The 18642-nt window shown below is 44.6% G+C and overlaps 1 protein-coding gene across 3 annotated transcripts; it reads left to right on the forward strand.

Moving 5' to 3' along the window:
• Nucleotides 1–543: 543 nt before the first annotated feature.
• Pdp1 (pyruvate dehydrogenase phosphatase catalytic subunit 1) lies at nt 544–8179 on the forward strand. Of its 3 annotated transcripts, XM_085677001.2 has the most exons (3): nt 577–656; nt 1261–1295; nt 4506–8179. In XM_085677001.2, the coding sequence occupies exons 2-3, from the start codon at nt 1265–1267 to the stop codon at nt 6164–6166; spliced, it is 1692 nt and encodes a 563-aa protein (XP_085533127.1). In that variant the 5' UTR covers nt 577–656; nt 1261–1264; the 3' UTR covers nt 6167–8179. The 3 variants fall into 3 exon arrangements, with proteins under 3 accessions (XP_085533128.1, XP_085533127.1, XP_048276251.1); XM_085677002.2 differs by lacking the exon at nt 1261–1295 and having other exon boundaries at nt 544–656; XM_048420294.3 differs by lacking the exon at nt 577–656 and having other exon boundaries at nt 1148–1295.
• The last annotated feature ends 10463 nt before the right edge of the window (nt 8180–18642 follow it).

The following is an 18642-nucleotide window of genomic DNA, read 5'->3' on the forward strand; positions in this document are numbered from 1 at the left end:
TAAAACCAGCAACTTGGTCTTGAATGGGTGAAGCAACTCAAATCCCAGATGCGTATTTTCCGCCACGCCTCACTGTACAGGCGGGGAGCTGAGCCTTCTACCCAGGGCGGCCGGGTGCAGCAGAGGCCTCTGCTCAGAGCAGCCTAGCGCCCCTCGTGGGCCCTGCCAGGCACTCGCGGAAGCCGGCCCGCGGGGAAGTCACCGTGCACGGAGATGCCCGAGCGCGCCCGGGGCCTGGCTAACCCATGCGCTCCAGACCTACACTACCGCAGCGGTCCCGGTGGCGGCGGCGCGCGCAGACCCTCCTTCTCCCGGCCCCTGGGCGTGGCATCGGGAGCGCGCGCGGGCCTGGAGCCAATAGGCATGGTCTGACCCCAGTGACGTCACAAAACTGGCGGGGAGCGCGCCTTCTTCCGCCCCCGCCCCTCTGGGTCCCGCCCAATCGGCACCGCGCAGCCAATCGGAAGGCGGGAAGCGCACGAGCCGACGCGGAGGCGGGGCCGGGTGGCGACCGGGCGAGGCCGGGGCGCGGAGTGGGCCGGACTGGGCTGAGCAGCCGCGCGCCGGGGTGCTTGGCGGTGCGGAGGGAAAGGGAGCGCGCGGAGGGGTGCGGCCGCCAGCCGAGGCCGACAGCGGCGGGTGCTCTCCTGGACCCGGTTCGTATCCTCGTCCACTGCCGCCGCGTTGGGAGGGGGCGGTCGGGGCGGCGAAGGGGAGGGCGCGCGTGGGCAGCGACCGCGGGTGGAGGGCCTCGGTCGGGAGGAGCCTCCGCGGGCCCTGGGCGTACCGGGCTGGCTGTCAGCGCGTGGCACGTCCGCCTCGGCTCGCCGCTGTCACGCTCGGCCCCGCGTGGCCGCGCCGGCTGCCCGCGCCTCGAGGTCTGCGGAAGCGGGCGCCTCACGGCGCCGGCCGGGCCCGAAGATGCTGCGCGCCCGTGGGCTCAGCGCGCTGACTGCACGGAGCGGCCGCGCGGCGCCCGTCTGGTCTCCCTCCTGGGGCCGGGCGGTCGCCTATCCGGCAGGGTGGGTTTGTTTGGTTTCTTCTTCTCCCCTCCCCTTTCTCCCCCCCTCCTCCGTTCTCTCCTCCCTCCCGGCCCATTCACTGGGCTGCTGCGAGACCTCGCCCCTCCTCCGCTCCCGCCTCCCCGCCACCGCCTCCTCTAATGAGCATCTCTGCCTTGCTTTCAATGGGCCGCTGCTGCTGTCGCTGCTGCTGTCCGCGCGGTTTGTGGATGTTGTCGGCTCCGTGTTGTGATGACAGGAGAATGTGTGTGTGTCCCGGGCCCAGACGGATTGGTAGGTATTCACGTAACTACCTGTGTTGGGGACCCAAGAAGGATGGTGACTGATTTTGTGTATGAATGGATGGCTCTAGGGGTCCGCATGGAATTAAGGGGGGCGATAGGAAAAGGGAGACAAAGGCTCTCTGGACCAGAAGAATTTCTTTGATATCTTAGTAAGTGCGATTTTCGGGTAGGGACAGACGAAACTGATCAAACAAGTGCTGGTTTGGTGCCTGGTGTCTTAAGGATAAGGGTTTCTTCATTCCTGTAGATACCGACATGGGAAATGGCTAGGCATTTCCAGAAAATGCTGAAAAACCCCAAGTCTTTATGCAGGGTGTTTAATGCAATTAGATTACATAAACTGAGGTTATGATACGTGTACTGGCTAGTGTAGTATTTATTTCCATTTGCATCAGAAGCTTTGCAAGGCCGAGAAGCTCTGGAGTAGGTGCACCAGTAGCATTTTTCAAATTGATTTGGCCAGTGGGTTTATTGACGAAGTGGAATAATTTCTTGGCGCAGGCTTTGCCGAGCACATCAGAGAGAATGGACGGAGCGCTTTCTGTTTCTGGTTACAGCGCATCTTTTTATTAGTCATTGCCAACAGCAGCCAAATCGGCCTAGGACTGAGAGGCTGCACAGAGGATTGCCAAGTCTGGGCCATGATGGTATATGAACTTAAAAAAAAAAAACCCTCAAGAATGTGAGATTATTCTAGATTACCAATAACTATACCCTGATTTTTTATTGCCTAACGAGGCTTCTGTTTTAAGTCAGCGAGTTTATCAGGATTTCAGAGGTTTTCTGTTGAATTACAGGCAGCGTAGAAGGGTATTAAGAATCTTTCCAAGCATTTAATAGTGTATGGACTTGTACCGTTTCTGGTCTGATGAAAATGCTATATAATTAGTGCTGACCTGATAGATTATTAATTACAGCGCAAACCTTCATGATTCACCTTCCCAAAGAATTTGCCTTTCTTTTGAAAGCTTGTTAGGAGCCGAAGAATTGAATGCAATCCATATGTTAAGCTGTGATTAACTGTAAAGATACAGTTGAAAATAAATCACTCTTTGCTGTTTTGACTTGTAAATACTCAAATACTTTTGCTGTGGAGAAAACAACGTAAAGGGCTTGAGTTTAAATATTCAGAGCACCGCTGCATGGATTCTGAGCTTTTCTGCCCCCAGATTTCATTCATTTCTACTCGACTTAAAAAGCAGAGAAGCCTTCAGGACACAGGACGGCTCCCTAGGCTGGGGATCCCCTGAGCAGTGGCTCCTTAAGCTGGTAGCCTTTGTCCCTCCCACACTCACCTTGTCTTAAAGTAATACAAGCTTAGATTCTGAAGAAAATTTACCTCCATTAAAGTTGAACCTACATTTTAATTTTTAATTATGGTATTTGCATCAGAGACTAAAAAAGAGATGCGGTTTATAACCACAAGACACGGTGGTGTGGTACCACCCTGCACACATATCCTGGCCGAGTTCTGTACCCTTAACCTTTGGATGACTTTCAGGTGCTCAGTTTGAATTGTTGTCTAGGTGGTTCGTCCCAGTAAGTCCGTGTTGTTAGGGATTCCTTTTCTCATTTCAGAAGGCTCTCTTGGAATCTAACTCCAAAAGTCTAGTCCTCTCCACTGTGCACTTCTGTCTTTGTATTTAGAAGCAAGTCTCTTCTTGAGAGTCAGCACTTTACTGTTTACAAGACATCTGTCCAACTGTGTGCTCCGTGCAGTCTACAGAAGCAGATGCAAACCTGAGTTTTCAGTGTGTGGTTTTATCTCTTCCCTCATTTTCACTTTTTACTTCCTTAGTACCCATTAAAAAGTACATGTAAATTTCTTAACACTGTGATTCTTCATTTTTTTTCAGTAGATTGAGATTTTGGAAATAGTAGTTGATACTAAGATTTGTTTCATTTTTAAAAATTTATTTAAAGCAGTTCTAAAGTCTATTTCTTGTAGTTTAAGTGACTACTTGAAACGATACCTTAGGAATTCAGAGAAAATAAGATTTTTTTCTTGTATACATTATTTGAAATAGTGGTATACATGTTCACGTAAGCTTTCTAGATAAATTCCTACTACAAAATAATATCTTTAGGATATTCATAATGCTATACTGTTATAATCCAATCCTTGGGCTTAATTTATAGTTCTTTGTTGCTTCCCCATGACAAGTAGATACCTGTTTTTAGCTGAAAGAGAAACCGTTCCCAAGGAGTAAATAGGAATCTCTAGTAGATGAAATAGTAGCTCTGTAGCTTGCTTTTATGACTGCTAAGCAAGGAACGATGGCGGCAGGTTAATTAAATTCTGAAATGATATCACACGTTACCAAAACCAGGTTTATAGCAAAGAATACTTGGATTATTTTTTTTTTATCATGAGCGGCACAGTAAAATTCAGCAATGAATCAAAAAAGACTGCATTTGATTTCAAAGCCTCAAACATAAAAGCATGAATCTTAAAGAGTTTAAAGTATCTACTTCCATGTGTTCATCTAAAGTTCAGTGAGGAGAGCCCCAGAGAGGTGGAGTGCTGTGGCCAGGGTCAGCTGGTGAAGAGCAGACTCTCTAGCTCGCTAAGCTGGCTCAGTGGTGTAGAGAAGGAGCTTTGCAGGCCCTTCCACTGAATTTCTGTTTTATTGTGTCAAAAATGTTTTCTATAAGGTAAAGTGGACATTGTTTCAATACAGTGGTACATGTGTGTCATTTACCAATAATGTGTAAGCATGCACTTGTTAAGGATGTATTAACACTTTTAGTGATAGCCGTCTGTGTTGTCAAAAACCAACAACCTGACCACAGGTTATGGAACAGATCTTCATAAGTGGTAGAAGTACTGTGCAAATGGGAGCTGTAAGGCCCCTTTGTAAAAGCATAGCAATGGAGAAGGGTGGTTGGGCAGGTAGACTGCTGCGGCACAGTGTTACATAACTGCCTACTCGGCTCTCTCCAGCCAGATCCATGCGTACACCGAGCAGTTTGTACTGCACTAAGAAATACAGAGGAAAGAGAAAAGAGAAATCATAGTTCAGACTTGGCTTCACGAATGGCTGAGAATTGTAATTACCATAAAACACATAATCTTGTAGAGATTACTTAGCATACGGATTTTCATGTACGTTCCCTTAGTATTTCTATAAAGCAAAGCTTGTCAGGTATTCTGGAGTCTAACTTTTCTGTGTGTGTGTCTGTCGTAATTGCTCTCTAGGAATCCCAGTCAGAACCTCCAGCCTACCACTGTTCTCCGATGCCATGCCAGCACCAACTCAATTGTTCTTCCCTCTCCTCCGTAACTGTGAACTGAGCAGAATCTACGGCACTGCATGTTACTGCCACCACAAACATCTCTGCTGTTCCCCACCGTGCATTCCTCAGAATCGTCTGAGGTACACGCCCCATCCAGCATATGCTACCTTCTGTAGGCCAAGAGAGAACTGGTGGCAGTACACTCAAGGAAGGAGATACGCCTCAACACCTCAGAAATTTTACCTCACACCTCCACAAGTCAACAGCATCCTGAAAGCTAATGAATACAGTTTCAAAGTTCCAGAATTTGATGGCAAAAATGTCAGTTCTGTTCTTGGATTCGACAGCAATCAGCTGCCTGCAAATGCACCCATTGAGGACCGGAGAAGTGCAGCCACCTGCTTGCAGACCAGAGGGATGCTTTTGGGAGTCTTTGATGGTCATGCGGGCTGTGCTTGTTCCCAGGCAGTCAGTGAAAGACTCTTCTATTACATTGCTGTTTCCCTGTTACCCCATGAGACCTTGCTGGAGATTGAAAATGCCGTGGAGAGTGGCCGGGCCCTGCTGCCCATCCTCCAGTGGCATAAGCACCCCAATGACTACTTCAGTAAGGAAGCATCCAAACTGTATTTCAACAGCTTGAGGACTTACTGGCAAGAGCTTATAGACCTCAACACTGGAGAGTCAGCTGATATTGATGTTAAAGAGGCTTTAATTAATGCTTTCAAGAGACTTGATAATGATATCTCACTGGAGGCTCAAGTCGGTGATCCTAATTCTTTCCTCAATTACCTGGTGCTTCGGGTGGCATTTTCTGGGGCTACTGCTTGTGTGGCCCATGTAGATGGTGTTGACCTCCATGTGGCTAACACTGGAGATAGTAGAGCCATGCTGGGTGTGCAGGAAGAAGATGGATCGTGGTCTGCAGTCACACTGTCTAATGACCACAATGCTCAGAATGAAAGAGAGTTAGAACGCCTGAAGCTGGAACACCCAAAGAACGAGGCCAAGAGTGTGGTGAAGCAGGATCGCCTGCTTGGCTTGCTGATGCCTTTCAGGGCTTTTGGAGATGTAAAGTTCAAGTGGAGCATTGATCTTCAGAAGAGAGTGATAGAGTCTGGCCCAGATCAGTTGAATGACAATGAATATACCAAGTTTATCCCTCCCAACTATCATACACCTCCTTATCTCACTGCTGAGCCAGAGGTAACTTATCACCGCTTAAGGCCACAGGATAAATTCCTGGTGTTGGCAACCGATGGGTTGTGGGAGACCATGCATAGACAGGATGTGGTTAGGATTGTGGGTGAGTACTTAACTGGTATGCATCACCAACAGCCAATAGCTGTCGGTGGGTACAAGGTGACTCTGGGACAGATGCATGGCCTGCTAACAGAAAGGAGAGCAAAAATGTCATCGGTCTTCGAGGATCAGAATGCGGCAACCCATCTCATTCGCCATGCTGTGGGCAACAATGAGTTTGGAGCCGTCGACCATGAGCGGCTCTCTAAGATGCTTAGTCTTCCAGAGGAACTTGCTCGGATGTACAGAGATGACATCACAATCATTGTAGTTCAGTTCAATTCTCATGTTGTCGGAGCGTATCAGAACCAGGAGCACTGAGTCCTGCTACCCTGGTAGTTCTTCAGTGAGGAGGGCAGACTAACTTCGGAAAGAACCAATACAGTTATTCCAGTGGGTCATCCTCAACCCTCCACATCTGCTTCTCTGTAGCTAGTCCAGTAGTCCAGCTTGACTGCAGCAGATAGTATCCCGAGTGTCTGTTCTGTCCTGTTGGCCCTCATGCTACCTGCTCTTGAGGCAGCTTGGTTCCTTTTTGCAGCTGTCTTGTAACACTGACTTACTCCTAAGACTATGAAGATTGGCAGATAATACATTGAGTATATCAAAAGCAAGGATCTTTCTGGGAGTATTAGTAAGGGCAAAAAATACCATCCCCATCTGCAAACTAAGCATCATAAGGATTCTAACGTACATGAGAGTATTTACTACATGATTTTTAAAAAATAGTCCATGTATTATTCACAAACATTTATTTTAGCCTGAAGTATTTTTCAGGTCCAGTACTTTAAGCCATAAATGACCATGAACCTGAAATCTGAGTTTGTAAGCTTTTGTGATTGTGCATAGAATAGGTTTCCCAGTGGAAAGAGCTCTCAGCTGCCCTGCTTTCCTCACCCGTGGTGTCCTCAGTGTAACTGGGATACTTTGTTTTGCTGCACCGAAAAGACAATAAAGGTTCTTAGTTTTATTTATCCTTCTAGTGAATGTTAAATAAAGGGAAAATGTGTTTTTTCAGTTTGTATTCATGAAAAGCTTTATTTAGTCTGAAATAAAGATACCCAGAATTAAAAGAGACTGCTATGTTTAATTCTTGCCACCTGTGGCTACCAGCATTTCACTGTTCTGTCGTCCCTAAAGTCTTGGCAAACTGTGTCTAGTGGATGGACAAACTGCTGCTGAGAAATCATAATCTTTATCTGTGATAGGAGTTCTCATGGAATTTAGAGATAACATGTAATAAGTTTAAATATCAGCTTGAGTAGTAAGATTTTAATATTGTATTATGACAATTTGAGGATTTTTTTTGTTTGTCCCCACTTAGGTCATTTAAAATAATTTGGATTAAAATTATTAAATGCTTTAAATATACTGTAGCTTGTAAGATATGTGTTAAGATGTATACATAAGAAACTTTTTAAATCGTGACCTTGCATGCCTGATACAGAACACTTGGTCACATCAAGAATCTGCGGCAGTCGCCGTGATTATATGCAGTCCTTCCTAATACTCTATCAAAGTAAACGAAAATATATTCAAGTAGGCTTTTTAGGAGTTTGATATGCATCACATGATACTTTTGTTCCTGCATTTGATGGTGATCTATGTACAGCTGTGCGTATACTTTTATCACTTGTTTACCATTAAAAATAGCTATGACTTTGTTTAAAATTCACATAGTTTTTTAATTCAAAAACATGATTAGTCCCTGTTGTATAATTAGTTGGGAATATAGGAGTCCTTTCAGAATTCTGTAGGCTTTGAAGTACGTGTTTCAGGATTTCGTATTGTGATTCTTAAATCAATTTATAGCAATATTGGCTGCGAAATTCGTTCCAAATGAAAGCAAACCCAGGAAGATTACAGTGCAGAACATCTTAGGATCTGTTTTCTGAAGTACTTTTTGATTTTGGTTTTTTCAAGTCAACTTTTTAAATGCACTTTATTTTGGAGGGAGAAAGGCTATTACATAATCTTAAGTGTTTTTAGAGACATTATCTTAGGATTAAAAATACACACTATGAAACCCCGTTTTTAGTATGGTTTGGAATTACTTTTTAATACCACCACTGGAGAGGTCTATGTTAATGTCTCGGTATAATACAGTGAATAGAAATACTGTTTTCTGTGCCCACTGAAATAAAAGCAAGCCTTATTACCCAAAGAAGTGTCTGCAGTCTGAAAGCCAGCCTGCTTGTATAAAAATGAAAACGCAATGTGGAAGTGAAGATAACAGATATTCAAGAATCTTGTGATGCTGTTATTTAAAAGCAGTTGTGATTTTGTAACTCGTCTTGACAATGTCTAGAAGTAAAATCAGCTTGTGTAAATGTTCATGGATTTATTTAAATTTTCTTCTATGTATTCAGTTTGTGTATTGATATTTAGTCAGTGCTTCATGGTCCATGTAACATGCCCTGAACTAGTTAAAAGGAACGTGATATGACACTTGGCTTGAATGCTGTCCTTGATTAGAGAAATGCCCACAGTGAATTAAAGCTTTACATCTGCTTCTGAGAGACCTTTGTGGGTTTTTAATAATAGTAGCTAGCATTCGCTGTATGCTTTCTGTGGGCAATAGGTGTATTCAACTTTAGGAGCCAATATAAATAGCATTTTAATAATTTAAATCCAGTTATAATTTATAGTCAATAAAATTTAAAGGCTTTACATTTATAATATGAGATTTGGGGGTCAGTATCCACTAAAAAGACGTTCCCGTTGTACCAGAAAGTGACTTCATGCTCCATCTGCTTAACCCTTCCACACAAGAACTTCTACCCTGTATAGACAGAACAGTGATACATTCTTAGGACTTCATGTAGATGAAGTTGTATACTCTTTAGAGTTTTTTAAAGGTTATTTTGTGTTTACTGTTTCATGGGCTGTTACTTATTTGATGAGTAGCCTTCCCGTTGTAAGGATAGACTGCTTAATTGTTGAAGTCCTTCTGAAACTTTGTCCATTTTCTATTGACATTTTTAGTCCACAGTTCTAAGCTGAATTTTAGATGGATGGTTTCTTAGGAATGCCATTTGGTTAAGGTTCAGCTTCACCTTTACAAATGTAAATGCAGGTGAGTTTGATGGACCTTCATAAACTTAATGGAGAGGAGTCTGTTTTAATACCCCAGCCCTGAAAGCAAAAGATGTGAAATTGTTGTCGTGAGAAGTTTGGAGAGTAGTCTTTGTATTGACCAGACTTCACCGAGACAGCTCTGCATTTATTGCAGTATGTGAGGTTGTTAGGTAGCTGCCCTGTCACTGAGCCCTTCTCGTTTTCTGATTAGGATTAACCTCACTATTTCATATATACATACATATTACAGTTTGATTGGCACAGGGTCTTCCTAAGTGGCCAAGGCAGGCTTTGAACTTTCAAATCTGCCTTAGCCTTCCAAGTAGCTAGAGTAACAAACCTGTATCGTCAGGCCCAGGTCTGCTTTCGTAAAGAAGGTTGGTGCTATTTGGATGGAGCTTCCCTTTTTACTAGGCAAACAAATTTCTGAATTGGGTTTAGTGTTTTTAAGCTGAATGCTTGCAACTTTTACATAAATAATATTTGCTGTCCCGGAATTCTTCAGATTTGCAAGTTGAATCTTGTTGAATTGGTGTGGTGCCATGGCCACTTCCAAGAAGAGCTAAGTGACTGAAGACAATGGCCTTGGAATTGACATTGTGGTATGGAGGTCATTTCTTTTGTGTGCAGAATTAATTTACTTTGAAAGCCAAACTTAATCCCACTAAACCTTACCAGTCCAGTTCTTAATACAGTTTACCTTGGGTGAAATTTCAGTAATACGTAGCATTTCTTTTCTAAAGAAGACTCATATTACAAATCCTCAAAGTAAATATATCAAGAAAGATGTTGATGTAATTGAAGTCTATGTACTAGCTACTAATGATCATACAGTGCACACATTTTAATAACCACATGATGGAGGTGGAACTTTTTAGTCAATATATAGGTTTATAACGTATGCACCTAATTGTTGCAGTACTTTGGAACTCTGTCCATAGACTCAGTTCTTCCAAGGCAGTATACATGTTATGTTTCTTCTCTGAGTCAGCACAATGTTGAATAAAATTAGAAATTGAACAACCAGAAAGCCTATGCATACTTCTCATGGAGGGAAGCAAGAATATATCTTGAGATACCGTAGAAGAGACTGCCATCGGATGCAGAAGAATTTGTGTATTCTTGTAACAGCCATTTCATTTTGCAGTTAACAGCCAAGATTTCTGAAAACGTGAGCAAAGACTTGCTGTGAAGGACTACTATTTGAAAGAGAGCTCGAAGTGCCAGTGTACAAATTAACCCTCTGCAGCCCCCACCCTTCCTCCTCTTCCTGGATAGATGACTTCCTCAACTGGGGAGAGACCCAAAGGATTCAGTTAAATGAGTTAGTTGAGTCCAAAGCATCAATTTGAACACACCCCTCTCTCCAGTAAAACTAAACTTTACCAGGGTCCACACCCAGCCCTTGACCCTCAGAAGTGCCCTGCTGTGCACCATGTGAGATGTGCAGGGTTGACACCCCCCCCCCCCCCCAGTAACCACCCTGCTCCTCCTAAGTGTCTGACATAGCTCTCAAAGGGTTTTGTCACCACAACTCACCATACTGCTACCTAAAGGCTGAGTCCTGATCTTTCTCTTTAAACTTTACCCACGTCACTGGGTAGCTCTTAGCCCACCAAACACTGATTCACTACTGTGCTGGGAAGTTAGTGAATCTAGTCTGCCGTGAGAAGCCTCAAACCCTAAGCACTCACAACAAACCAGGTGCCAACGAGTCAAAGAGTCAAAGATTTTCATGTCGTTTGTAGTGATTAATCAAGTTGTCTTGAAGGGACAGGAACTGATTGGCAGCGCTGAAGAGCCCAGTCCTGTGGCAAAAATGCTTGAGGAATGGGAAGAGTTGAGGAGGAGAAGAGAGAATGTTGACGTCGTGATAGGAGGTTGAACTCGGGGCGGGAAGCGATAGATCCTCTGGTACCTTGGCCCGGTTCACAGCATTGCAGAAGAAAGGCAGAGCGTGCCCAACAGTGAGGAGGGAGGAATTCTAAAGTACGTTTTTGAGCCCTCAGAAGAGATGTCTGTTTCATGCTGTAGCATCAGCAGCTGAACAGTTGTCAGCATGGCCATTCTGCCTTGGTCTGTTAGATAAGAAGGAAAAAGAGAGGCTTCTGAAGCTGGTCGTACGGGAGTGAGTTGAGTGCCCAAATGGACAGTCCCTCCCCCCCCCCCCCAAAAAAAAAAAACTTGGCTCAGATTTTTTTTTTTCTCACTGCACACATGGGAGTAGGTTAGACAGCCTAATTTAGCTTGAGAAGAACAGAGACAGGATAATTAAGGCCTTGATGTGAGGAAAAACAGCTGTGAGATTGAGCAGCCCAGAGAATGCAGGCCACGCTGTCTGCGGTCATGTCTGGGTGTCTGCTGATCAAGGGGGCTAAGATGGCGTCAGAACAAGAAGTGCATTGGTCTGGCAGTTGTTATAGTAACCACAGCTGTGTCTTGGGCCCTTGCTATATGGCATGCCTTCAGAGAAGTGTGCTGATGATGGGGTTTTATTTAATCCTAATCCAGTTAGTCTGTGGCCCCATGAGCCCCGCTCATTGTCTGCCTGGTCTCTTCCAGGGATCCAACTCTGCAAACCACACTCTCAGGTGTCACTTGTGTCCAGGCACCGTTTTTGGTTCAATCAACAGACAGTACCAGAAGCTAGTCAGAGAGTGGGATGTTGGAATCTTTCTTCCTCTTCCCTAGGGGCCGTAGCCCTAGCCTTAGCTAGATCCCTCATCTAGGATTCCAGGTCTCACTAGGATCAAGAAATTCTCTCTCCTCCTCTTGGCATGAAATTCCCCATCCACTTAGTGTCTGCACGCCCCACCAACCTTTGTTCCCTCATTGCTCAAACCTCTGTAAATAACCCATTGAACCACTTAGAGTAAACCTAAACAGCACTGTGTTCCGTGCAAGCACACAAGACTAGGTAACTCAGTGAGCATCACACACCACACAGACTTCTGTGTTTCAAAGTCTGCGTGTTTCATCACCACACTGCCATGCCTTTCCCTGCGACCAGAGTGGTTCTCTCTGTATCAGAACGGTGCAGAGAGCGTCTGGTAAGCCCGTCCTTGAGAAACAAAGACTGAGGTAGCCCAGCAGTTAGCACAGTGCATAGGGAATGGACCACCCACAAATAGGTGGGCGTGCCCGAGAATGCACACAGAGTTGTGGCTGTAGAGTTTGGATGAGAGGTGTCTGTCACCCAGTTGTGTATGCAGTTCCAAGTATTCAGCTCCCAGTTCACCCTTTCACTTGGTGAGGTGTAGACAGGCAAGCATCTATAGTCTAAGCACCAAGGAGAGCTGTTGAGGATGAAGGTGTCTAAGATAGCAATTCTACCTTCAGGGAGCTCAGTTTGTTTGGAAGGAAAATTACTCTTTTGTCAAAGAATAATTACTTTTCTATAATTACAAGCTTGAAACAAGTACAAGGTGCAGCCATAATCTAGAACCTCTGCTGGTGTGCTGCTGGGTCAAAGGCGGCCCTGAAGAGTAAGGGTGGCTTCACTAGAGGAGCTGATGCTGGAGCCGAGACCTAAAGGTGCAGCGAGGGTGGTCAGGTAGGAAGGTGCTCAGGATTGGCATCCCTGGAAGAAGGAAACTCATGCATGAAGGCCTCGCATGTGCACATGGTAGGCAAGAGAGCCACCACCATGCCTCCCCACCAGCCTGTAGATACTTTACTAACTACCACATGCATTAAAAGTACATGCATGAAAATCTGTGTGTACTTGTAAGACATTGGCAACATACAGTGTGAGAAAGTTCTAGAGTGTGTTATATGTGAGTCTTGTGAATTCTTTCACTTAGCATATGCTTATTTTCCTTGGAAATGGCTGGGCCTGGACAGAGTTTCTTTTCTTTCTGCGATGATAATTACAATGTTTCTCCCTTTTGTTTCCTCCCTCCAAACCGTAGCATACACTCTCTCACTCGCTTTCACATCTGTGACGTCTTCATTCACTGTCAATGCACGCACGTGTGTATATAAAATATGTATTCCCAAATATAAACTGTTCAGTACAGAAGTCTGTATTGTGTTTCCAGCGCTGACTCTTTGGTGCTGGACTTACAATGTGCTGGGGCTTTTTTCTCTCATACATTACATCCTGACTGCAGTTTCTGCTTCCTCCCCTCCCCCAAGTCTATCCCCCATCTCTCTTCTCCCTCGGATCCGCACTCTCTCCATCTCCCCTCAGAAAGAAGCAGGCCTCTTCCCTGGGGCTTTTTAAAAATAATTTTTAAGTTAGCTCCAAGGGTTTCATTATGCATTTTACACGTATGTGCCTTTGTATTTTGTTCCGATTCGTCCTGGCCCACTGTTCTCCCCGCGTCATTGTCCCTCCTGCTGGCACATTCTGTTGCCATTTATTTCCCCCACTTACCTGCCTTAAAATGTCTCTCTCCACTTCTGTGACATGTCTTCTTTTGTGTTTTGTTTTTGTTTTTAAGACAGGGTTTCTCTGAAATAGTCCTGACTGTCCTGAAACTCCCTATGTAGACCAGGCTGGCCTCGAACTCACAGAGATCCGCCTGCCTCTGCCTCCCAAGTGATGGGGTTAAAGGTGTGCGCCACCACTGCCCGGCTATGACATGTATTCTTTCATTACACGTCTATAAATTTAAATCTGGGTTTTGAACATGAAAGTATATCGTGTTTGTCTGAGTTTGGCTTATTTTGTTAACAAAATGATTTCTAGTTTCATCAGTTTCTTGCAAGTGTGATGATTTTATTTTTCTTGATAAGCCATGGTCTTATGTTGCTCAAGCTGGCCTCAACCTTGTTCTATAGTAAAGGATGATTATGAACGACTGAGCATCTTGCTGTATCCTCCTAAGAACTGGGGTTATAGGAATGCACTGTCATGCATTGCTCAGTTTGCTTTATGGCCGAATAAATTGGATTGTTTTTAAATGTTCCTAATTTTTAAAAACTTGTCTGTTGATAGTCAGTCCTCTAGGCTGGTTCCATTTTCTGGCTACTGTGAGCATCGTGGCAATAACCATGGGTGTGCTGGTATCCCTGTGGCGTGCCGACTCAGTCCTTCTAGTACACGTATCCAGGAGTGATTTAGGTGGATGATATGCGTGTTCTGCTTTTAGGTTTTTGCAGACCCCTGACAGTGGTTTTCCTAATGACCACAAAAGCATATATTCCCACCAGCAATGTGTGTGTCCTTGTCCCCCACCCTCGCTGCGTTTGCTCCCGTCCCTCTTGAATATCTGTCTTTTCTTATTCTGACTTGTTCTTTCCCAGGTCAATGGCGGCAGCTTCCAGTCTGCCATCTTACCCAGAAGTCCTTTTCTCTATCTTTTGTTTTTCTTGTTTAAAAATACTAAGAGCTCCAGCTCCCCAGGCAGTGAAAGAGAATTCACCCAGGGAGAAGCAGTGACCGTCCAGTCTGTGGCCAGCAAGGCAGCTGCACAACTGCCCATTGTCACTAGTTTGTCTTTGTCCGCCCTTGAGATCCTAAGGCTTATTTAAAGCTTAACATCCAACATACAAATTAAAATACCTAATTAGTGCTGTTCCAAGTCATTTGCAGGGAAATAGAAATCAGCAGTATGGTTGGTAAACAATGGCATAGTATGAACACACAGACACACCAGCGTCCTTTCCGCTGGCCGTCGCTGCACACTGATGTCCAGCACCATAGAAATTAGGATGTGGAATTACATATCAGCATGTGTTTGAGACCTACATGTGCGTATCAGTTATTTGATCCTTTTATTGTTGTATAATAGTTCATCATTAGACTATACACAGTTTGTATATTCACTCGCCTTGGTGAAATGTTTCAATTATTCCCAGTCATTGGCTCCTGCGAACAAAGGGCCTGTACATACAGAACCTTGCAGAAGTCTGGTTCTGGGTGTAACTTTAGTGTCTCTTGCTACCTGCTTAAGAAGGAATAAATCCATGGGGCAGAGTATATTGGATTTTAGAGGAACTCTAACTCTGTATCCCAGACGGCCACATGCAAGGGTTCCTGTGGCTCTGTGCTGCACCTTCCCTAGCGCGTGCGGTCACAAGTGGCTTTCGTCTTACCATTTTGGTGAGCATGAGATGGTGTCCTGTGACAACTGTAGGTGTCCAGCACCTTCTCTCATGAGTCATTCTTTACCGAAATGTGATCGCCCGCACCTTTTGAAATTACATATGAAGGTTGTCATACTGTAAGGTGCTTTTCGGTTGTTTCTGGATATACATACACCTGAGCAGAATTAACTGGAAACCGCCGGTTCCCTCCCACCAGTCTCAGTGCAGCTCAGACCCTTCCTCTGTTTGTTGGGTTCCTTCACAGTCAGGGAACCTTAATTCATCTTTTGCTTTCCATTGCAAGCCGTGTCCCTGTAAGTGGGCCAAGGAAGGTGGGATGCAGAGCATCATTTGTTGCCTGGTTACTACAGCCCATGCCATCTCCTTGGTAATCAGGAGAAGCAGAGACCAGTGCAGCGTACACTGCACCTGATGCACTTCCAGCTCCTCACTGTCCTCTGCGTTTTCCCAGCTCCTAGACTCCTGGCCATGGCTGCTCCTCAGCAGTTTGCTCACCCACACTAGCATTTGATTCATTCCCTGTTCCCCATATTTTTTTGAAAGCCAAACTAAAAATCAGTGTTGGGCAGTGGGAACAGTGGCTTGTCTCTCTCTGACTCTTTTTCTGGCTTTGGGGGCCCTACCCTCCACACTGGGTCACCTTGCCTGGCCTTAATACGTCGGGAGGTGCTTAGTCTTACTGCAACTTGATATGCCATGCTTGTTGATACTCATGGGAGACCTGCCCTTTCCTAAACAGAGAGGGAGGGGGAGTGGATTTGGGGGGTGAGAACACAGGGGTGTGTTGTGGGAGTCCCCTCTGTGTGCTGTGATTACTATTAATGAATGAAGAAACTGCCTTGGCCTGTGGATAGAGCAGAACTTAGGTAGGTTGAGAGGGCTGAACTGAATGCTGGGAAAAAGAAGGGCTGAGTAAGTGAAAAGCCATGGAGCCACCTAAGACAGATGCTGGAAATTTGCCCAATAAACCACAGCCTTGTGGTGATGCACAGATTAATAGAAATGAGTTAAATTCAGATGTAAGAGTTAGCCAATAAGAAGCTAGAGCTAATTGGCTAAGCAGTGATTTAATTAATACAGTTTCTGTGTGATTATTTTGGTTCTGGGCAGCCGGGACGAACAAGTGCCCCAGTGCCCCCACCCCGCAACAGGAGTGAGGTGGGGGACTGGAAGGAGAGAGCAAGGGTAAACTGCAGCCAGGATGTAAAATAACTATTTTTTTTTAAAATCAATATTAGGAAGATTCTATCTAAAGTCATCTAGGATGATTCCTATCTCAGTAAAATGGAAACTAATCTGGTTTCAGAGACCATCACTAAGAGAAAGTTTTCCGTGATATAAAACAATAAATAGTTAATGGCTGTCTATGCTTTCAGTCGTGGCCATACCTGATCACTCAGCATGCTGCAGTCAGCAGATCCCGCATGCGTGCGTATGTAGCTCCTCCACACACCTGACCTCCCTTGCTCTTTCCCCAGTGCTTCCCAACACAGAAACAGCCTAGGCAGTGAGCTTTTCCAGTCTCCCTGACTTTGCTCCCGATCATGTTTTCAGTTCCCCTGCATTTGTTATAAGTGTAACTCAGATCATTAATTTCCTGCAGTTTCGGTATGAAGCGTAGCGTCCAGTTTTTTTTCACAAGACAAGCAAATAATAGCATGTTTACATTGCAAACATTTGAGATTTTTTTGTTAAAAGACATGAGTCTTGCTTCTTTCTTTCTGTCTGTCTTTCTTTCTTTCTTCTTTCTTCCTCTGTCTCTCTTTATTTTATTCCTTTTTCTTTTCTTTCCTTCCTTCCCTCCCTGCTCCCCTTGCTTTATCTTTTTGAGATAGGGTTTCACTGTTTACCTCAGCCTGGCCTGAAACACTGCATGCAGCACTAGTCAGCCTCAGACTCGCACCCTTCCTCCTGACTCAGATTCCCAAATTCTGGGATTATAGACATGAACCACCATATCCAGATGAGTCTATATTATTTATAGCAACAATTAAGATACAAATTTGGATATATGTATTTCCATGTGGAATATGTTTGTTTGTTCTAAGTCTGTTTAAAAATAAATCTGAATTTATCAAATAATAAGTGTTCATTTTAGAAAATCAGAAAAACACTGAGAAATGGGGCTGGAGAGAGAGAATTTAGTTGGTAAGAGCACTTACTGATTTTGCAGGTTTGTTTCCAGGGGATCTGATATCTCTTCTGGTCTCTTTAGATACCAGACATGTGTGCAGTATACATACATACATGCAGGCAAACACTCATATGCAAAGTTTAAAAATCAGTATTTTTAGAAAAAGAAAATCACAGAAAAGCAATAATTGACTATTAAAGTAAGCCTTCCTGTCTCCCTGTTCAGTGATGCTGGCTGTTGGCCATCTCACGGTTAGCAGGATGGACACTGGCGTAAACTAATACCACCACCCTCTAGATCTGGGTCTCAAGTTGACCCTTCCCAGAAGTGGTATTGCTTCTTCTTGTCTCAGATTCATTATTTGAAAATGCGTATGCGAATGATGCTCTCTTTATAGACTCTTGGTAAACATTGCCCGGAATAACCTATGCTAAGTGCTTGTCAACTGTAAAATGCTCGGGCGGGTGTCTTTGCTCTTTGTCTTTCCAGATCCTCTTTTGTGTGTTTCTACACTTAAAATAACCCAGTTGTGTTAAGTAACACGCTTACCGTCTGTAACATGCTTACCATGTATAATACATTTACCATGTGTAACACGCTTACCATGTGTAACACACTTACCATGTGTAACACACTTAATATGTGTAACACGCTTACTATGTGTAACATGCTTGCCACTCAGCAACATGACAACAAACATTTAAATATGCCCAAACATTTTAAAGCAATATCTTAATTATTTTTCACTTTTTTATAAGTAGCCTGAGCTAATATCTGGTTGTTAGGTTTCTTTTACAGAATTAATTTCCATATTTAGAAATTAGTGCCAGGTGGTGCACACCTTAACCCCAGCTCTCTGGAGGCAAAAGCAAGCTTTGTGAGTTGGAGGCCAACCTAGTCTACAGAGCAAGTTCTAGGACAGCCAGGGCTACATAGAGAAAACCTGTGTCAAAAAAGAAAGAAAAGAAAAAGGGAAAAAGGGAACTTGGCTAGCATTTGGCATCTGGCTGTTTTCAGGCTCTTTATTTGTACCTGTGATTTAGCGACAGTTTCCCTCTTTTGTAGGGTTTATAGACGATGGCCATTTGACACCACTGCATTGCATTTCTGAGGAGGCAGCTGAATAGTTCACAAAAACACCTGGCTGAAATGTAGCCCCCGTTCTTTCCCAGTTCACCTCCCAGGACTCTGCTCTGAACCTGGGGAGCCCCCCACCCCGCCTCAGTTCCGCGGTTTCCCTGGATCCTGCTTCCTGCTCCGGTCACCATACCCACCATACCACCCGACTTTTGCCTGTTCTCTGAAGCCTGCTTTGTTTCCTGTTTCTGGCCGCCACCCTCCCCTAGAGTTACATTCTTTCTGGAGCCCACATTTTGTCTTTGGTTACCACCCCAGCCTGCTTCTGCCGGCTCCCTGCCTTCTCTGTTCTCTGGTGAGAAGGCCCGGCTGTGAGACGGCTCGTCTCACAGTGGTGCTCAGCTGTCACCCATCACTGCTCACAGCTCTGACACCGCTGGTGCAGCCAAGAGTG

This window comes from Myodes glareolus, chromosome 16 (assembly GCF_982192425.1).
Source record: "Myodes glareolus chromosome 16, mMyoGla1.1, whole genome shotgun sequence".
NCBI classification, from domain to species: domain Eukaryota; kingdom Metazoa; phylum Chordata; class Mammalia; order Rodentia; family Cricetidae; genus Myodes; species Myodes glareolus.

Coding starts and splice junctions, on each gene's coding strand:
- Pdp1 (XM_048420294.3), top strand. CDS start 1,163: ATGAGCATCTCTGCCTTGCTTTCAATGGGCCGCTGCTGCTGTCGCTGC. Junction 1,296..4,505: donor TCCCGGGCCCAGACGGATTG/GTAGGTATTCAC, acceptor ATTGCTCTCTAG/GAATCCCAGTCAGAACCTCC.